The sequence below is a fragment of the Hippoglossus stenolepis genome, chromosome 1, assembly GCF_022539355.2.
Source record: "Hippoglossus stenolepis isolate QCI-W04-F060 chromosome 1, HSTE1.2, whole genome shotgun sequence".
Lineage (NCBI taxonomy): Eukaryota > Metazoa > Chordata > Actinopteri > Pleuronectiformes > Pleuronectidae > Hippoglossus > Hippoglossus stenolepis.
Genome location: NC_061483.1, coordinates 31694076 through 31715917, shown reverse-complemented (window position 1 = coordinate 31715917; position 21842 = coordinate 31694076). Strand labels below are relative to the sequence as shown.

Below are 21842 nucleotides of genomic sequence, written 5' to 3'. Positions count from 1 at the left end.
CTCCCTTGTCTCTATAAGCTAGTTGCCAATTCATCTTTGGTACAGTACCCCTGTGTCCTGTGTGCTGACTATGTTTTGTATTAAAAGGTCTTTGATTTTACTGATCACCCTCTGAGCCGTGCATTTGAGTCCAACCAGAGTCCCCGACTCCTGCACACCTGTGGAAAATCACTCACTCAAGCAGAGAGAGAGAGAGAGAGAGAGAGAGAGAGATAGAAAGAGAGAGAGAGAGAGATAGAAAGAGAGAGAGAGAGAGAGAGAGAGAGAGAGAGAGAGAGAGAGAGAGAGAGAGACTCAAGGAACGTCAGACTAGGGAGGCCCTGAGGCAGAAGTTACAGGACAAAATGTGACACTTAATCAGAATATGTGAGTGTGCATGTCAGCATGACTAAACAGGGGATGTTTGTGTTTGTATTTATACATAAGAAAATGTCTGATAGAGATGAAGGTAGCAGCAACAACAATTGAAAGAGTAATTGCCAGTAATGGTAGAAAATGTGAGTAGGTATATTGCATATCAAGCAATCTGCAAGATCGATTGATTGATTAATGTAAGTGCACGTAAAATAGGCCAAAGCTACACTTGAATTATAGTCTACACATGCACTCAATTTCTGATTACTCACTGATAATGAATTTAGAGATTCTCCCCAAAGCACTTGGTCATTAGATTGTCTGTGTATGATGCTGTTCAATTATATTAGAATTAGTGTATGTAAGATATTGAGTGTAAGCAAATCAAGATGAAATATAAAAACATATCAAGTGATCTGCATTAATACTTTCCATCATTACAGTTTTTCTAAATGCATTCACAATTTATGTAACTGGATCCACTTGATCATCATCACAGCATTTTTCTCTTTTTCATTGGGTTTACACATTCTTAGACAGATCTCATACAAAGACCCAAAGCTCTATTGATTTAAATGTGCTAAACCAAAGGAAAACATCTAAGTTGCACATTGTATAATTCATGATTCATTCAGTATGAATATCTGAACCACCTGTGTGAAGCTCCTTATTCAGGTATCACTGTGTCTTTATCCACCTATAAAAAGTTTCATCTCTGTGTTGATCTTTGCAAATATGGATCAAAGAGGTCCAGAGTTATATAAGAACAAATTAATAACTAAATTCACAAATGCAGAACAAAAACTCTAAAGGCTGCGTGAAGGTCCCAGATGCAGCACACAGCACAGTATAAACAGCTGGTCCTGTTCTGCAATACTAATGTAGTTTAGGCACAGGAAAATGCAGGCAGGAGATCAGACGGTTCAGTTCCGGGGCAGATATCTCTAAAGGTTCAGACTCGACCCAGGGATTCAGGTTGAGTGAGCAGAACTGGGAAGCAGCGGCTGTACACACAAAGGATGAAAGGGGAGTGGCACTCCACCCACAGGGGGAAGGTCTCTGGTGGAGAGCCACACCCTCTGACCAGCCTATTAGGTGGAAGCTTAAATGTGGCCATGGTTGACTGAGGTAGAGTAGCGGTTGGCAAAGCAGAGCAAGGAAGCTCGTGTTTGGGCCTAGGCAGGACTGGCGCCTGCACTTCTGCCGCTCAAGGCGAAAAATAATTATACCGCCCCTGTATTTGCAACGTACCATTCCAGCAACCGTCTTGTTTCGTTGTACTGCGAAGGTAGTTTTTACTTTCACCGACGGTGGTTCATCATCCTTGCTAACACTCTCAGGATCATTGTTGTGCCAGTTCACACTTAAAATGAACTAGTTCACTTTCATAGTTAATTAAAAAAATGTTGAACGAAGTTCACAGTTCTAAAAATAAACTAATTCAAGTTCATTTGTCCCATGATTTAGGTGACAAAGCTAAGATCATGTATTTAGTTGTGACTGCTTTGGTCACCTTAATACTGAGTCCTGACTGTGTGCGTCACGTCTCATGCAGCCTTACACTCCAACTCTGGAGCGAATCAAACAAACACTAAGTTACTTCATGTACTTATCATGTCCTAAAAACTTGTGTTTACTAGTTAAAATGAGAGCAGGTCAGCAGGAGTGTGGAGAGAGGACACAGGAAACTCAAGCATGGTACAAACCAACCTTCTGATCATTGAGCAGCTGTGGACTGTTGGGGAAACTCTGTAATTTCCATCTGATCTTCAACAAAGTCCTTTTCTGGCTGCTTCATGTTGACACTCCTCTCATCTCACTATGTGTGTCACTCAGAGCGAGTGAGTGGGGGCAGAGCCCCGGTGCCTGTGTGTGTATGTGGAACATTTTCGCCGCTAATGTTTACGTTCATCATATGTAAACTGATTTGTTCAGTTCAGCATTCACAAAACATATCAACGTGTTCATGCGCAACACTGCACGAGATCAATATATTTTAACAATGAACCCCTCTGTTTTTGTAATGCTTGCTCCTTCAATAGTCGCCTCCTTTTATATTCACAGCCAGATAATTTCGGTTGTGTAGACACGCTGCAGTAACTTCTCAATGGTCTGAAATAAGGTTAAATAAAGTTAAATTGAATTGACCACTGGCTCTTGAGAGCTGGGGGTGGGAGGCGTTGACACGCGGGGGATGAAGGCCTGACCGAAATGAGATCTCCTTTTCCAGAGCCAGAAAGAGTGGAGGTTGGAACCCATTTGTGCACTGGAATGGGGAGAGTCCGGTGGTGGAACTGGTCAGGTAGTTGTGGGCATACTCCACAGGAAATGCCTGAACCAGGATGAGGAAGTCTGGAAGACCATGCACCACAGGGCCGTCTGCAACTCCTGGTTGACTCGTTCCGTCTGACCATTATATTGGGGTTGGAACCCAGAGGAAAGACTGACTGTGGCCCTCATAAGGGCCCAGAGCGCCAAGAACTCCCTCCAGAACGTGGATGTGAACTGGGGTCCCTGGTCAGAGGCCATGTAGACTAGGAGGCCGTGGAGATGGAAGACATGCGGCAACATGAAATCAGCCATCTCTTTGGTTGAGGGAAGCTTGGGCAGAGTCACGAAGTGTCCATAGGGTGGTGGCGGATCGGTAACAAACTCTGTTTTACTGTATTTCAACAGAGCATCTAAAACAGTAAAACGTGCAGGAGTGAAAAATAGAGTTCATGCGGTGATGTCTGTTTGCCTTTTCTGGCACAAACTATTTATTTTGTAGTTTGATATAATTTATGAAGGTCACATGTCTGTCTTATAGTTCAGGGGGAAACTGAGTTTTTGACAAAAAACAAACATCTCATGAGTAGTTGCAATAAATATTAAGATAAAGATAAGAAAACATTTTAGAACATAATAAAATCACTGTGTCAGTAAAAATACGATCCGATCAAATACCTGAACATTGATGCTGTTAAATGTCTGATGATGATCACATACGTAACGTCCTTCTTGTTCTCATGTGGCGCTTTAACGGCACCGATCCTGGAGAAAAAAATATGCATTAAATGTAGGTCTGCTACTACACATATTAAAGTATTTCTATATTGCTGATGACCTGCATCACATAAAACCCTTCTTTGATCTGTAACAGTTTCAGAGTTTTCGATCAGAATGATATTGTTCTGATATGTTGAGCATCACCGATGGAACACATTGAGTGTTCCGTGGCAAAATAGCGAGACACAGTTTGACAGTGAGGACATTACTCTGGTGAGTGGCATTAGAGACGTCTGGTCCTAGCAGTTGACAAAGAAACTGAATTCACTCAGATGAGAATGTATTTGTTTCATATAGAACATTATTGAATCTATATATTTAATGTAGAAGATGATTAAATCTTTGTTTCATATAGAACATGATTAAGGGGAGACCAGTGGATCTTTAAATAGCCTATCCTGCAGATTGAGCCTCACAATCCTCCAATACCAACTAAGTTTTAAGATTGTGTAAGAATGGCGGTGCCTACATACAGTATAGTAAGACAAGACTAGTTAACCACAAACAATGCAGCGTAAATTGACATGGCAGCATACCTCGGGTTATACCTAACCTCCTTGCATAGTACCAGTAAACCATGAAGATACTCCTGACGTCACAAAGCTACCCTGATGAGCCAGTAACATTGCTTCGTAGTTAAGGCCAGGAAAACAAAACAAACAATTTGGTGAATGAGAGTAACATGCTAACATCTAGAGCTAGCAAAGGCAGACAAGTGAATGGTTGTAAAGGGACTAACTAAGTAATGGTTACATCTGGGTGATTATGCTGGGGAGACATTAGAGGTTAGGCAGCTCAAAAAGTCATATGAAGCACAGGTCTAATACACTTTGGAGATAATAAATAATAAAGACCCTTGAGCTGAACTTAATTTGTCTGTGTTGATTCTGTTACACCTGAGAAACCTGAACAACATAAAAAAATGGCTTCTCCCTTTCCCATCTCCCAAGGATGTTCAGTATTCAGGGTAATCACAGCCGAAACAACAATCAAAACGATATGTTATCAATCCCCACTAACTTACCTAAGAGAAAACTAAAAGAAAATCGAGTTGATCATACTTGCTTTGTACAATTATTTACAGAAACAGAACAGGATACTCAGATCCACTAAATCCACTAAAAAAGCTATCAAACAACAAGACATGGTCAGTGGCAGTTCGGGAGAAAGAGAAGCAAGAAAGAGAGAGCTGACATTTTTTTAAGTTGGCGCCATCAATTTCTAGTCCAATCTCCAGCCGCTAAAGCCTGGAAGAGAGCAGAGGACAGGTAAACAGCACAATTTATATACAGCTTACACATGGGGTCAGAAGTGAACGAACAAGACGTGGATCATGGCGAAGTGTAACCTTCTTGTAGTGATAAATAATTGATATGACAGTTAAATTCCAATCTGCTTCACCATATATGTCCAGAATAAACGGGACGGCTCCATAAATAGACAATTTATTAATTTCTCACAAATGGTAAAAAATACTGAAAGAAACCGTACCAATTGTGAATTAAAGCTACAAAGTAGCAAGGTTGGAAAAGTGCAAAGTATGGGGCACTGTGTGAATGATGTTTTTTATTAAAAGCGTTGCATATAAAAGTGTTGTATGAATGTTTGTGTGAATGGGTGAATATGACTTGAACTGTAAAGCCCTTTAAGTAGTAGCTCAACAAACCAGTCCATTTACAGACACAGATTTCTTGATTTTTGTAGCAGGATGTTCTCATATATTTTGCCTATTTATGAATCTGATGCTATTAATCCTATATTCATATCTATAACACATAAAAAAAATTTCATTCAAAAGTATTATGGTTCACCTGAGTAAAAAGGAAAGAGTAGGCCTTTGAATCAAAACAGAACATAAGATGCAGTACTGGGGCAAGGTCTCAGTAGTTCTTACATCAATAGACATGTCACAACACAAAACCACAGTGTCTCTATTTAGTAATTTCTTGGTCTCATCTTGAAATATGATGAAAATATGTTGCAGCAAGCTCACACGAGTGTGGTCTATAATACAAGGCAATGACATAAAACATTACCCATGAATCCTGAAATTAAAATGTATTATCAAGTCAGATTTATTTGTGTAGTGCCAAATCACAACATATTATTATATAGTAAATATTTAAGACCTATTTTAAAACGTATATAATTACTCTTTTTTATTACTTTTTATTCACATAAAAATTATGTTACATTCCTTTCGATTTATTTTATATGTAGTTCATAGTTGTTTCGTAAGCTAATTTACTTAATATTAATTAATTTTATAAATATGTGATATAGTACCTATTTTGTTTGTTTCTAGGTATCTACTTACAATTGCACATAGGGATTATTGCCATCACATACTTCAATAGATAACAGCAGATACATATTTAATGTCTTTGCAGTACATTTTAAGTGTTCGTTAGTCTTCATGTCGAGGAGTCTGTCAGAGTAAAGCAGGAAAAGACAGATTCTTATAATAGTTTTTGATGTTCATACTTATTAGCTTGTGTTTTCATTGTTCCTTTTTTTGCAAGACTTTGCAAAACTGTGTGTATACCTACCACATAAGGCAACTGTGTGCAGTTTGGAGAAGTTGTAACACACAAAATAAGCTTTTGCAACTCTTAACGTCTGCTTTTATTCACACTGGGTTTGTGTAAATGTGCAAATCTTATTGTACAACAAACATGAATGGAAATGGAAATAATTTAATTTAATTCATGTTGTAGCCTGTACCTGTAGATGTTTTGTGTATCTCAGTTCAGTTGTGCGCTACATGAAATTAAGGCTTTATATTTTTACAGGTCAGGTGTAATGTTCAATATGTGCTTTAATGATATTGACAAGTAAATCATTTTATTGTTGAATGCCTAAACTTTTCTGAGCTTTCATTGGTAGTAAATCAGAGGAGGTTAGCTCCATGATATACCCTAATTCACAAAGCCACATCACGGATATTGGAAAGGATGTGGCGTTCCACCAATCTTGATTCCTGGAAAGATAGTCTGATAACTTACAAGAAAGCCTTCCAAGATGCTATATTCATCATTAAAATAAGAAAATGATAACAACCCCAGGTTCCTCTTTAGCACTGTAGCCAGGCTGACAGAGAGTTAGAAAAATTCCCCATGTCCCCCCAAGAAGAGCACAGCTACACTGTCCATTGCATAATAATAATAATAATATTACATTTTATTTATAGAGCACAGTACTCAAATACACTTTACAAACGTTAAAATTAACATAAAAAGCTACATACTAAAAACATAGAGCACACAACATACATCACACATTAAAAGCAGTTGTGAAAAGGTGAGTTTTGATTTGTGATTTGAACATTGTGAGATTGGTGCAGTCTCGGATGTGTTTGGGATGAGAGTTCCAGAGGGAGGGGGCAGCTACGGAGAAGGCTCTGTCGCCCCAGGTCCGGTGCTTGGTCCTGAGTGGATGAGGCAGGAGGTTAGCATCAGAGGAGCGGAGCCGACGGGATGGAGTGTGGAGGTGGAGCAGGTCGGTGAGGTAGGAGGGTCCTCATTATGGAGGGCTTTATGAGTGAGGAGAAGGACTTTGTACTGGATGTGTTGTGGGACGGGGAGCCAGTGGAGATAAACCTTGGAACTAACTGTAGCACCAGATTCATATTTAGACAAAATTTCTACAATATATCTTTCTGAGCTGACTTAATTAGTCCTTTCATCTAAACAATCCAAGAAGTTTTTCTTTTAATCATCAGTTCTACTGTATATTAAATCAGATTAACTATCTATGTACCACAGGCTTTTAAGGTAGCAGTAATTAAACCGCTGCTTAAGATGCCCACTCTTGACCCAGATGTTTTAGCTAAATATAAACATATATCAAACCTTCCCTTCATTTCTAAAATCCTTGAATAATCTGCAGCTAACTTGTGATTACTTTCACTAAAAATGGTCTGCTTGATAACTTTCAATCAGGATTTAGTATCCATCACAGTAAAGAAACAGCCTTATTATAAGTTACCAATAATTCTTTCATGGCCCCAGTCAATGAACGTGTCTCTATACTTATATCCAGGAGGACATATTTCTTAGTGCTGCATTTGACACCATAGGTCACAAGATTCTGTTAGAGACTCAAACAACATGTAGGGAGTAAACACTAGGCTGGTTTAAATTGCATGTATCAGGTAGATTACAATTTGTTAATGTTAACAATGACTCCTCCATGCACACAGCAGTTAGTAATGGAGTTCCAAAATTCTGCATTAGCTTGGCCTCCAGGTCTACCTCGGAGCTTTTTTTTACTAGGACATTTGACTCACACAAAACTGTCTCTAGGACAGCCTTCTTCCACTTGCAAAATATAATGAAAATTAAAAACATTCTGAGAAATCAGCCCATGCTTTTGTTCTCTTGACTAGATTATTGTAATTCTTTGGTCCAAAATGCCAAAATGCAGATGGCAGCCCATAACAGGTCTGGTTCTGCCAGAGGTTTTTTCCCTCAACAGTCACCAAACGTGCTGCTCATTGTTGGAACAAATTAGCAATTTATTAGATGTGAGATTTTAATGCTGTAATGAATGGTGTTATTCATTAAGAAATCATTTTTTAATTCAATTTCATTGCACCGATTATTTGTGATAGTATGAAAAACGTATTAATGAGTTACAGTTTCCGATAAGCATAAGTAATCTGCATGTATAATTTATATGATAAGTATTTAAGGTCGTTTGTTTTAGAAAGTGAGATGTTGTGATTTACTATAAAGCATCTCTGGGTGCTATATAAAAATTGTGAAAGTGCTCAATCAATTGAGAGATGCACACAAAATGTGCAGACCCAGACCAGTTCATGGCCAGGGGGGTATGTTGGAGCTCAGGTGTGTTTCTGCCCTTCACATACCATATCGTATCAAAATTAGATTGAGGATGATACCATACTGGTATTTTAAAAACGTGCTAAAAAAAAGTTTGCAAGTTGTTGATGCAAAACTATTTGTCAGTGTGTAGGCTACAGTACAACATACACTTCCAATATCATCAAAACAAAAAAGAGACTCAAAATCTTCTTTGCCTTTTGAACTTTCCTCGTCTGAGTCTTGCAATTGAGTCCTGTTTTGTTGAGTAAACAAGCTACCCCATATGGTATGTTTATAATGTTAATAATGAATAAACATACATATACATCATACATAATCATAATAATATACAATCCCTCTCTTTGTAGTATCCTTATCTTTTATCCTTCACCAACTGAAACCAGAACCACTCATTATGTCCCAGGTGGTGTTATCGTCCACTTGTCCTATAAAGTAAATAAATAACTGAAAAAAGAAAAGCAAACAAGAGAAAACCAACACAAATCTCTAAGTTGGTATTAGTAAATGTAGTAGTCATGTTTTGTCTGTAGTGCTTATAATAGTATATATTATACAGTACTAAATACTGAGGAGACTTCAAATTTCTTTCTAATGGTTATTGTCTTTTTCATCTTTAAATAATAACATTTCTTTTATCCTGTGTAGTAGTGTGTAATGGTATTTGAACTGATTTGCAATATATCTTAAAATATTAAATTGAAATGTCCATGTGCAAAACACTGAACTCCCAAATTGCCCGTGATGGATCTGGCGTCCCTTTGTGAATGATCTGTGGTAGAAAAAAATGCTGCATGTAGAAGCACTGTATGAATGTATGTGTGAATGGGTAAATGTGACCGTCTATCCAAATCCCAGCTGACATTGAGTAAGTGAATGTGACTTAGTAGTGTAATGTAAAGTGCTAAATCACTGCAGTCCATTTACCATTAACTGACCATAATATTGCTTGTTAAATTTCATTACCTCCAGGTTAAATCAAGTGAATGAGTAGGACAGGCAGATTCATCCATTTATTCAAGTCAAATTTGATATTATTGTGTCAGGATTGAAATTTCTTTAAACATCGTTAATTTACTGTCACAGTCATGTTTTTGTGTTTCCATTTTACTTTTCCCCATCTGACTTTGATAACCTTAATCACTGAATATTCAAGAAATATTGTTAAACAAAGGAGGTAAAAAGCAGCATTTAGCTTATTAATTGTTGAATTTGAGCTTTTAATATCAGTGAATGCTGTTCACAAAGACAAACAGCAGAAGATAACGTCCACGTCTTACACAAACCAAAGTCTGTCTTAAGTAATAACTGCCGCTTCCAGTTGAGGTAAATTTGTCAATATGTCTGTTGAGCAGTTGACTGGTCTTCCCACCTATATATGTTTGAACACTCCTTCCAATGAGCATTTTCTTGGTGCGCAGCTGCTGTCTACAACCAGCCATGATACTCCAGACTGCTGTTCTCAGTGTGTTCCTCTGCTCTGTCTACAGCTTCACTATACAGGTAAGCATTATAAATGTGTCCCTATGAATATGGACAGATCAAGAGTTTATCTTTTCATCAGAATTCAATTTAAAGTGATGTGCAATCCTTGTAATATCTTGCCAAATTCAGGTTTCGTTAAAGGTTCAGTGCGTCAAATTTTGTAGAGAGGAGTATTTAAATATGAAGGGCCCATTCTAGGATAAAGAAAACAACAATTTGTACAATTTACATGATTACACACTAGTGAAAACATCACTAGGATTATTTTATATTCCATTTCTGCCAGTAGATCCCTTTCAGCTAAATTATACATACTGGACCTAATTATGTATATACACTACATATATTTATGTAGTATGTATATAGCTCAAATAATAAGCTGACTTATCTCTTAGCTGTAAGGAAATTGACTTTGAAAAAATAAATGACATTTTATTTTATACCTATTTGCAGAGTTCATTACAATCTATTCCGATGCCAGAGTGTAAACAATAGAAAGGAGAAAAACATTCACACCATGCCCCGTGTTCCTTGCACATTATGTATACAGGACCTGCACTTCCCATATGATTTTGAAATTCGATTTCTGTGGAAACTTAACTGTCTGAACCTATTTCTGATAATATCACCTTGGTTCCTCCGTCACTAATCCATATCTAACAAATGTTTACACTGCCTTGTTATAGGCTTCACTTGAAAAGACAGATGAATACTCTGGTAAGACTTGGCTACTTTTCATAACTAAAGTACTAGTTTTGTGTAATGCAACTGATACACAAACAAACTGTTTTTTTCCACAGGCAACACCATTACAGATGATGACTTCAGCGTTTCCACACTGTTAGAGAAGGCCAATTCTAATATTGGTATGTTCGTGTCCACTGCATGTCAACCGGCATACTGTATGTACTGTATGTATATTGAGAACCTGACAAAAACAATCAAACCATAAAAAATAGTACAAAATATTCATTAAGAGTAGCATAATGCTGGTATTACACACTTTGAAGTATACAGTAGAGATACTTTCAAATAGAACCCTCTGTGTGGAGCTTGTTTCAGACCCAGATATGATCTGCCCTTAACACATCACAGATGTCAAGACAATGAAATATAGAACACAAAAAAAGATCATCCTTTTGTGGTTTTGCAGGAAAGAACTTGGATGAGCCTCTGGTGATGTTTGGAGACATAGCAGTGCCGACAGGTCTAGAAAATGCTGATCCCTGCACAGCACGCGGCTGCCTGTGGCCTAAATCCTCTGATGGCAAAGTCTATGTACCATACCGCATCTCAAGACAATACTGTAAGTTTCTGTAAATATGAAGGACTTTTCTTTTGTTTCTGTAGCAGTGAATACAACTGACTAATATTAAAGAATCACATAATAATAGCAGTACTATTAAGGTTGTGGTAGCAGTAAATATCTGGCTAGTAGCAGTCGCTGTAGCAGCTATATTGTAAAAGTATTAGTTGTAATGCTAGTGATGGTAGTACTTACTTCATATTATTACTGGTAGTAATAGTTGTAGTAGGCTAGTATTAGTTGCAATAACATTATTAACAGCAATATAAATAGTGACTACAGTAGTAGTTGTAGCAATAGTGCTGTTGCAAGGCAGCAGAAGCAGCAATAGAAATAGTAGCAATGGTAGCAGTGGTATAGTGGTTATAATGCAATAATAGCAGTTAGTATTAGTACTATGTATTCTAGAAGTGATGGTATTTTACTGCTAAACACATTGTATTTATTATGATGATAGAATGAATGCAAGTCACTAAACTTATTTTTTTACTCTTTAGCCCAAGGAGAGAGAGATACCATTATTGGTGCTCTGAACTCATTTGCTCAGTCTACCTGCATCCGATTCACTCGCTTCCAGAGGCAGAGGGACTTTGTGGACATCAAGTCTCTGTCAGGGTATTGACCACACAGTACACTTACCACATATGCATACATGACTGCACTTATAGACCCTATTAACACCCAGAGCTGACAGGTGGCTCAGGTCAAAGGACACAGTGTGGGATGTTCTCAAAGGGTCCTCTTTTTATTTACTGTTCACACTCAGGTGTTACTCATATATTGGGCGTCGTGGTCGTGGCCAGCCGGTGTCTTTGAGTCGCCGGGGCTGTGTCTACCGCTCAGTTGTCCAACATGAGCTGCTTCATGCCCTGGGCTTCAACCATGAGCAGACCCGTTCTGACAGGGATGACCACGTTCGCATCCAGTTGCAGAACGTAATTCGAGGTGGGTCATGTTCATCAACTATTTGAAATTGTTTTTCATTATGCAGAGTACAACGCATACAATATATAAATACAACTATCATGCTTCATACTTATTTCAGCAGGTAAATGTATATGTGAAATATCTGTAGAATTACTGTAGCAAGCATGGACAGAAATGATGACATACCTAATTTCCTGCAGATTTAAGTCACAGGTCTGACAAACTATAATGAAAACAGAGATGTATTATGATTGTCCTTCGGATCCCCTGCAGGAATGGAGCACAATTTCAGGAAGATCCAAACAAGGAACCTTGGTACTCCCTATGACTACAACTCTATCATGCACTATTCAAGGTAACATCTTAGTTCTCCCTCTGAACCTACTAATAATATACATAATACAATGCAATTATGAAATCATGTGATATATACAGTATAGCACAACTAAACATTATATAGTCTCTTAAGATAGCACTAAAAGCACTTTTATAGTTCAGTTTTGCCATTTACCCATTAGGACACATTCATGCATTGCATCTATTTGCAGCACTTTCTCTGTCACAGATAACTTTGGGGTTTGCCCAAAGACACTTTGGCATGTGGAATGGGGAAGATGGTGATCTAACTTTCTAATCTTCTGTTTAGTGGACAACACACTCTCCCCCGAGCCACCGCTGCCCATTGAACACGATGCTAGATCCCTAAGTCCAGTAACAGTTTCACTGTAAATACGACAAAGGTTACATTCATTCAATTTAATTCACAACATAAATTATCTCAGGGCACTAAACACAGTAAGGTCAAGACCTTATATATGAATACTGTCTTAAGATAGATTCAAAATAAATATGAACCTAGAATTTGACCACAACCTTTGTCTGGAATCTGGTCACTGCATATTTTAACAAAATCAGTTCAAATATTTTTTATCTTTAAAGTGTCATATTTTTAAGACCGCATTTACTGATTGGCTTCATGCTTACAACAAGCTGTAAAAACACATTATATATTATCACCATATAAAGTTGTAAAGTATTGATGGACTACTCTACGCCAATAAAATAGCTGACTCATTAGCTGTCAAATGCTTCACTATATTCACCAGCTGCTCTCTGACTGTGAGTTTAGCAGCTGCTGCTATTTTTTTTAGCAGGAGTTGAGACAAAAACAGAGGTAAAAGGAGAGTGACCGCTGATATTTTAATTATGAAGTGGACACATGACCAATTGGGATGTATGGTGAACTGTTGAAACCTCTCATCATGACTGTGGTTTTGCACTATAGGTATGCTTTCTCCAGGAACAGGGAGCCAACCATCATTCCAATCCCTGACAGCAATGTAGCCATTGGCAGGGCCAGCCAGATGAGTCCCACTGACATCATTCGAGTGAACCGCCTCTATCAATGCAGTACGTAACATTTTTATGCATTTAACCGACTACCCCACTTTCTCATACTCTCTCCCTACTGTACTGACTAAATGAACAGACTTGTGAACACAGACCTATTTACCATATGCACATGGTAGCAGTGCCATAAAGAAACCAAGCAGCTTTTACAGTTTTGCTGCCTTTTCATTGCCGATTCAGCTGTCTCTAGACCTGGTGTGCAACCTGTGCAGAGAGACCATTTGAAATTGAAGTAAGTGGGTTCAGAAAAATATGTATATTAAGTTTTCAGATTGAAGTTTCCACCCCTTTATTCTGTACAGATACAGCTACAGACAGGACACAGGAAGTTAATGACATCAACTTATTGATATGCAGCGAAGGGATAGTTCACTGAAAAATGAAAATTCACTCATTATCTAATCACCACTATGCCGATGGAGGGGTGGGTGAAGTGTTTGAGTCCACAAAACACTTCTGGAGTCTCAGGGGAAAACTTTGTTGTAGCCGAATCCAATACAATTGAAGTAGCTGGTGACATCTTCTTCAAATTTAATATAACAACAGTAAAAACATGCCTCCATACTGCTCGTGTGGTGTCATCCAAGTGTCCGCAAGCCCCGACATTCATATTCGACTCGAAATGAGGTCATTCACTTTGATTAGTAAGAACTGTTAAGCAATCCCTCATGATGAAATGCACTAAAATGTGTAAAACAATTTTAACAAAAAAGCTGCAAAGCTTAACCACTCTCAGAACAAAATGATGATTATTTTCTTGCATTAAGAAACATTACTTGTTACATATAACTTGAGAACCTTAAAAATCAAACTGTATCCACACGCCTATTTGCATTTGCCGGGTCACCGTTTGCTGTCTATCACTGTCTCAACCACTGAGTGTAGCCAACAATTTGTATGTGAATGTGTGTGTGTGTGCAAATTTTTTGTGACCTCTTCAGGATCTCTTCCAGCACAAAGCTTGTCTCCTGTGTGTGTGTGTGTGTGTGTGTGTGTGTGTGTGTGTGTGTGTGTGTGTGTGTGTGTGTGTGTGTGTGTGTGTGTACTTAAGCATATTTATAAAAATCTCTTTTTTCCAACAGGAAATGAAGCGTAAATGAAGACTGATGCAGCTTTTATCTACAAGCAAACAGTGAAGTTTGTGCTTGATGAACATGCTTTGAGTCAGAATACGATCTAATCATAGCTTTTGTGCTGTCGCAATAACAAATGAAGAGTAGCAGCTTTCCAGTGTTACCATTATATTTACCCTTAAATGAAAAACTGCTAGCCAGCTTGATTGAATGCTAAAAATGATTAAAGAGGCATATTCACATATCTTAACCATCTCAGCCTGTTTCTGTGTGCCACTACATGTTAACCTTGAATGATAAAGGTGATGTTCCAGTATTTGACTCCACAGAAAAAAGATAAACATTTATCTTGAAGTGGAACTTTAAAGAGTAAACTATTGCAGATCAGCGTTATTGACATTTTCTGTTATTCTCACATTGTGGCCCTTCATGAACAGGGCCAAGCGTAGCTATTTGGTACACAAACACAGGTGATTAAACATGGCACGTTTATTGATAAGCCTTTTTCTGGCCTTGCTGGATGCCAGATTCAGCAAACAGAGTATGTCCCCATAAACAAACACACCTGTTAGAACAAGTCACTTTTCAATTCTTTTTTGTCTGCTTTAATAAAACACAATAATCACAATCATCTATTCATTCATAACACCACCAGATTTTCTAGCATGATGTCACATTTAATATTGACACTATAAGACTGCACAAAGTTGAGCCAAACTTTGAGGATGTTACATGTGTATTGGTGACCTCGATACTTTATAACTTGTCAGGACTTTACATGCACAAAAAGTATGACATACTAAAGGAAATTGGGATATTAGTCACATTGTCATTATTAATATCATTTTTCATGGATTTTCATTCCAGAATGATATAAGACACTAGGGTTGTCTGTGAAAAAAACTTGAGGTATTACATAAGATACAGTGTGGTTACATTTTTAACAGAATTCAATAGAGAAAACATGGAGGATACACTGGAAACAAACTGCTGTTGATGGTGGCATTCTGTCACCACCTCCTGTCTTTATTTTATAATAAATAAATAATCTTTACCATAAAGAAATTTTCAATATCCACATTAGTGCTTCAAAAGGCAGTATTTAAATCAAATAAGTCATAAAATCATCAGATTTAAAATACAATTAAATTAAAAGAAACTTAAATTCAAGCATGATTGAAATTAATGAGTCAGCCGACTTAATTTCCACTACCAGATTGTTAAAGAGCCTTGGAACCCTGATAGTAAACACTCCGTCTCCTATAGTTTTCTTTTTTTACCTTTTTTTGGGACAGATAGAGGCTTCTGCTTGAGGATGTCAAGATATGAACTGGTGAGTAGGATACTAAAAGATGTATAATATGGAGACAGGCATTGAAGAGCCTTCAAATGTATCAGTAGGATCTTAAACTAATTACTTATATTACATTACATTACATTTCATTTAGCTGACGCTTTTATCCAAAGTGCATTCAATACAATAAGTGCATTCAACCATGAGGGTACAAACCCAGAACAACAAGAATAGAGAAAGTACAATTTCTTCAAAAAAGCAAAACTAAAAAGTGCAAAGTAAGTGCCATTTTAAGTACTACTAAATTGTTAGTTTTAAAAATGTTATTCAAGGTATAGTCGGTGGAGATGTGTTTTTAGTTTGCGGCGGAAGATGTGTAAACTTTCTGCTGTCCTGATGTCATTGGGGAGCTCATTCCACCATTTAGGAGCCAGGACAGCAAACAGTCGTGATTTTGATGAGTGTTTAGCTCGCAGTGAGGGAGCAACAAGCCGATTGGCCGAAGCAGAGCGGAGTGAACGGGCTGGGGTGTAACGTTTGACCATGTCCTGGATGTAGACTGGACCCGATCCGTTCGCAGCACGGTACGCAAGTACTAATGTTTTGAAACGGATGCGGGCAGCCACCGGTAACCAGTGAAGGGAGCGGAGAAGTGTGAGTGAATTCAGGTTGGTTAAAGACCAGACGAGCTGCTGCATTCTGAATGAGCTGCAGAGGTCGGATGGCACTAGCAGGTAGACCAGCCAGGAGGGAGTTACAATAGTCTAGGCGTGAGAGGACCAGAGCCTGGACCAGAACCTGCACCGCCTTCTGAGTGAGAAGGGGGCGTATTCTCCTGATGTTGTACAGATGAATCTACACGAATGTGTTGTTACAGTAATGTTGGCAGTGAGGGAGAGTTGACTGTCGAGTGTCACACCCAGGTTCCTAGCAGTCTGGGTGGGGGCTAACACGCAGTTGTCAAAGTTAATAGTCAGGTCGTGGGTGGGAGAGCCTTTCCCTGGAAGGAAAAGTAGTTCATTCTTGTCAAGGTTAATTTTCAGGTGGTGTGCAGGCATCCACTGAGAGATGTCAGTCAGACAGGCAGAGATTCGTGCTGCTACTTGTGTTTCAGATTGGGGAAAAGAGAGAATTAGTTGGGTGTCATCAGCATAGCTATGGTAGGAAAAGCCATGTGAGTGAATGACAGAGCCGAGAGAGTTGGTGTACAGAGAGAAGAGGAGGGGACCCAGGACGGAACCTTGAGGGACCCCAGTAGTGAGAGGACAAGGTTCAGACACAGATCCTCTCCATGTTACCCGATAAGTGCGGTCGTTGAGGTAGGATGAGAGCAGGGAGAGAGCAGAGCCTGAGACACCCAGGTCCTGAAGGGAGGAAATAAGGATCTGGTGGTTCACTGTGTCAAATGCAGCAGAGAGGTCTAGAAGGATAAGGACAGAGGAGAGAGAGGCGGCTCTAGCAGTGTGAAGTTGCTCAGAGACAGCAAGGAGGGCAGTCTCAGTTGAGTGGCCTGCCCCGAAACCAGACTGATGAGGGTCAAGAAGGTTATTATGGTGGAGATAGGAGGAGAGTTGATTAAAGATAGCTCGCTCGAGAGTTTTGGAAAGAAAGGGAAGAAGAGAGACAGGTCTGTAGTTGTTTACTTCAGAGGGGTCGAGGGTGGGTTTCTTCAGGAGAGGATTTACTCTTGCCTCCTTCAGAGAGTTAGGGAAACAGCCAGTTGACAGGGAAGTGTTGATAAGATGGGTGAGAAAAGGAAGAAGATCAGGAGCAATAGACTGGAGAATGTGAGATGGGATGGGGTCAAGGGGGCAGGTGGTCGGGCGGGCGGAGGTTACCAAGGTAAGAACTTGATTGGGAGACAGGGGGGTGAAAGAGGAAAGCGAAGGGGATGAAGATGAAGTTGATGGAAATGTAGTTATAGAAGGTGGATTCGAAAATGAGGAGCTTATGTCATTACTTATATAAACTGGGGGCCAGTGTTAAGAGCTGGATTGATGTGATCATGTTTCAGAGTTCTGTCCAGTTTTGAGTCGTTCAATAGATTTTTGGTTAAGGCAGGAAAAGAGGCTGATTTTTAAAACTTGAGTTACTGTCAAACAAGAAGCAAAGATTCCTTGCAACTGCCTTTATGTGTTTTACTAGGGAACCATGTGGTATAATTTGTTTTGCCTTTTGCTGTAATACTATGTATTTCCGTTTTGCCTGAGTTAAGCTGATATTTTTAGACATCAAGTTTTTAACATCACATCAGCGTCACCAGCTATTGAAAGGTCATTAGTAACCTTCAGCAGGGTAGTCTCAATGCTATGGTACTTCCAGAACACAGATTGAAACTGAAAAAAAGTTGATCTGATAATATATTTTGATACTATGGAGTGATATGATCCGCTTCCTTGGATGCTGAGGACTCAAGCAGCAGCATTTTGAATTAGCTGCAGCTTTTTGATCTGAACACACCATTACAATAGTCAAGTGACATGATGACATTCTGCAGTGCTAAAAAAGCAACTGCAACTGCATGCATTGTGTAGCAACACCAGAATGCATTACATTTAGTACTGAATCTTTTCTCATGAATGTTGTAAATATTGTTATTTTGTTGACATGGGCAGAAGATGTCACAATTTGTTAAGCCCTATGTGACAAATTGGATTATTTGATTGATTGATTGATTTAGAATGAGGGAGGGATCTAGCCCTGTTTTTTTAACAGTCGGTTCTATCAATCAACCAATCAATTTGGCTCTGAAACATTGTTCAGAATTTGGAGACACTTTGCTTTTTAAGTGCACATTGAGAGAGAAGGAAGTATTAAGGAGTATTGAGAGGTGGTGATTCACAGATAATAGCAATAATTTGTGATACAGGCATGTTCAGTAATTCCACAGTGGATATTTTTACACCCAGACTAAGTACAAGGTATGTCCACAGTAATGTGTTTATCCACACACATTCTGCTTAAAAGATGTAGTAATCTATAAGTAGTTTGCAGGATAGATATTTTGATTAATCCCTGAGAACAATCCTGTCATGATTTTAAACAAGAAAATATAAAAATCCATGGGCTTGTAATTACGAGGTGCCAGAAGGTTTTTGAGTGTGATAAGTGACAGTAAATATGGTTGGATGGGGACTGCCACATTTACGAGGGATAACTTCAAAGGATAAAAATTGGTCTCAAGGTGATTGGGTCTCATTCGCCAACTGGTCTTAAGAAGGAATTTCTTCTTCAAACCCACTTATGCAGTTTTTACGAAGATTCTGACCTTCACCAATGTTTTCTTATCTGTGATTGGTTCTTATGTAAGAACAGGATCTATGGACAATGAAGAGCACTTATGCACACTTGACAACTGAAATGCTTGTGTAAAAAAATCAGTTATTGTGTTATTTACTTTCTACAGTTGTATAGTAAGATTTAAATTACCACTATATTTTATCATTTGTATCTTAAAAAAAGACATACAGTGCATATGATGTTGTTTTTAAACGCATGGAGATGTTCAGGAGAAAAACACACAGAATATTTGGTCTATACTGCAAAAGATAACACTTTAAAAATATTTTTGAAAGATGTTCTCATGAACATATTTAAGAGAAGAATATCACAAAAATAGAATATTACAAAAATTGTCACCCATCTTTTGGTTTTACACACTGGTGTTTTTTTGTTCTGTTCTGCGATTCGTCTTTTGGCATCAACTTAGATGTCAAACCATGACACGCGCCTGTCAATTTAGAATGCTTCTGATTCACAAACATACGCAAGGTGTGTCCTGATTTTGCAGTGATTTCGCGCACGTACTTATTTTGTGCAGAGAGTAGGAACATTTCTGGGCACATATTAGTGAATGAGGCCCACTATCTCAAAAGTCTACACCCATCTTTTGACTTTATCCTTAGCTACATCACTTTTTTTTTTATTTGTCAGATCCATTAGCATTGTTCTTAATTGCAAACATTCATCTACCCCCACTGCTTTCTTATCCTTAGACGGGTTGATTTGTGTCATTTTCTCTCAGTGATTGCATTTCATCATCCTTAACCCATTCCTCTGAGTTAGATGAGTTTACAGCTTCCCTGTATGGTTGTGGGGCATTTCACATTAATCTGTAAAAAAGAATCTGTCAGTCAGCACCGAGGACATATTCATTCAAATTACTTGGTTTCCTTCTTACTCTAGAATGATATTTCGTAGGCTCATGATTGGCCTCACCTGTCTGTGCTGGGCTGCTCACCTCAGGCATATGTGAGGGTTAACAGCTAGGAGTTAGAGCACCACCCTGGTAGGTGGGATTGGAGAGCTCCCCGCCTTTATAACGACAGGTGCGGGCAATTACTGCCTCTTTGTCGGATGCCTGGTAGATGGGGACTGCTGTGTTTGTGCAGGTAAGGGAGACTGGGAGAAAAATGTTTTATTTACCCGCTTGAAATCTAATGAGGTGTCTTGTACATTCAGTTGGGTGGCTGTGTCTCGACCCAGATTTCTGTGGCCCCATGGTTGAGTGACGATTCAGGGTTCGCCTCTCCCCTGTTTGAGCCACAGTACAGAGTCAGCCATCCATGGTCGCTGTAAAGTAGGTCCCCATATTGAGCAAGGTAATATTTAATAGCAACGTAAAGGTTGATCCCCTCTAATGTATTTGGTTGCAATTTGATGAATGACCTTGTCTCCCCCTCTCTGCAGATTAAGGGCCAGACTGCTGTTTTGCCTAATTCCAGTGTTGTCTGTCCACTGGTTTCTGCGTTGGTTTTATGCTGTCGGTCCGACATCTCATGCATCTCATTCCTGATGGACTGTTCAACCTTAATCGTATTGATTGTTGTTTTTAAATATTTTATTCTGACCCTGAACCAACTGACTCAACTTTTTCCTTGTTTTAGGCAGCTGGACGACCTACGGGGAGTAGTTGTGGGATTCACCTTGTGCTATCAGCCAGCTCCAAGCAGTGTGGAGGTCTGGAACTTGTCATCGAACTTCTTAAACTTGCCAATATTCATTATGATATGCGAAGTTGCCCCGTATTCACCCTCAGACCTGTCAACCTAATGCCTGGCGGGATCTCTGTGTCACTGCCGCTCATCCGAAATGCATATTCCTTGCTGCTCACCTCTTTTTGTGCATCGTCTTATCCTTTGTGTCCTCTTAGACCACATCTGAAGCTAACTGCCCGCACTCTCAGGCCCACCATCACTTGAACTTGCCAAAAGGCATCTTGAGCGTGGCTGCACTCGCACGCAAAAACGAATAAAAAACCCTTTTAACAGGGTAAAAAGAACGTAGAAACCTCAGAGAGAGCCACATGTGAGGGATCCTTCTCCCAGGACGGACAGAAGTGCAATAGATGTCAAGTGTAAAGGAAAACATCAGAAAGATAAGGGTATTTGTAGCATTGATTAGGATAAACACTTTGTAACATAATGGAAGGTAAATGAATTGATGGAATATTGTAAGTAATGGTCGAGTATCTGAGGAGACATATTTTATATCAAGCAGTCTTGTTATAATCATAGTCCATGGTCAGCAGCCACCACGATCATGATCCACCATCAAGATGCCACTATAGTCCACAGTCATTGTCCACTGCCGCCATCAGGATCCACCATCAGCTGCCACCTCGATCGTGGTCCACCACCATTATCAGATGCCAACATGATACAGGACACTTACATTGATTAATCCAAGCTGCTTTTGTGTGACCCATGAGCCACAAGAAACTGTTACATAAATGTCTTTAATTTTCAAATACCTTCAAACACATGTAAACACATGTACATCACATGTAATGGAATTTATAAATAGCAAGTAAAACATTTGTGTTCTGTCATGATTTTCTTCCAATGAAAATGAATCCAACTACCACCTCTTCTTTCTTTGGGGTACAACGGGCCCAATTTAAGAAAAAATAAAACAAGAAATTAGGGAATCTAACACAAATACAATGTGCACTACATGGTGAAAATTGTGTGTACACCCCTGTTTACATATTTTGTTTATTTTCATGTTAACATAAATCTTTTGTACACACTTTTGTACACACAGGGTTAGGGTAACTTAGGGATGACTCTTCAGACGACAGTTTACCTTCAACTCTGACT

The 21842-nt window shown here is 38.9% G+C and overlaps 1 protein-coding gene across 2 annotated transcripts; it reads left to right on the top strand.

The window, feature by feature from the left end:
• Window positions 1-9618: 9618 nt before the first annotated feature.
• On the top strand, window positions 9619-14697 carry LOC118105664 (high choriolytic enzyme 1). Of its 2 annotated transcripts, XM_035153427.2 has the most exons (10): window positions 9619-9749; window positions 10418-10448; window positions 10532-10597; window positions 10885-11037; window positions 11535-11652; window positions 11804-11982; window positions 12238-12319; window positions 13250-13374; window positions 13555-13606; window positions 14457-14697. In XM_035153427.2, the coding sequence occupies exons 1-10, from the start codon at window positions 9645-9647 to the stop codon at window positions 14461-14463; spliced, it is 918 nt and encodes a 305-aa protein (XP_035009318.1). In that variant the 5' UTR covers window positions 9619-9644; the 3' UTR covers window positions 14464-14697. The 2 variants fall into 2 exon arrangements, with proteins under 2 accessions (XP_035009318.1, XP_035009328.1); XM_035153437.2 differs by lacking the exon at window positions 13555-13606.
• Window positions 14698-21842: the final 7145 nt, after the last annotated feature.

What these genes read in the sequence shown, in the direction of transcription:
- LOC118105664 (XM_035153427.2), top strand. Translation starts at nt 9,645, where the DNA reads ATGAGCATTTTCTTGGTGCGCAGCTGCTGTCTACAACCAGCCATGATA. An exon ending in TCTATCATGCACTATTCAAG is followed by an intron (nt 12,320 to 13,249) that starts GTAACATCTTAG and finishes TTTGCACTATAG; the next exon opens with GTATGCTTTCTCCAGGAACA. An exon ending in GAACCGCCTCTATCAATGCA is followed by an intron (nt 13,375 to 13,554) that starts GTACGTAACATT and finishes TTGCCGATTCAG; the next exon opens with CTGTCTCTAGACCTGGTGTG.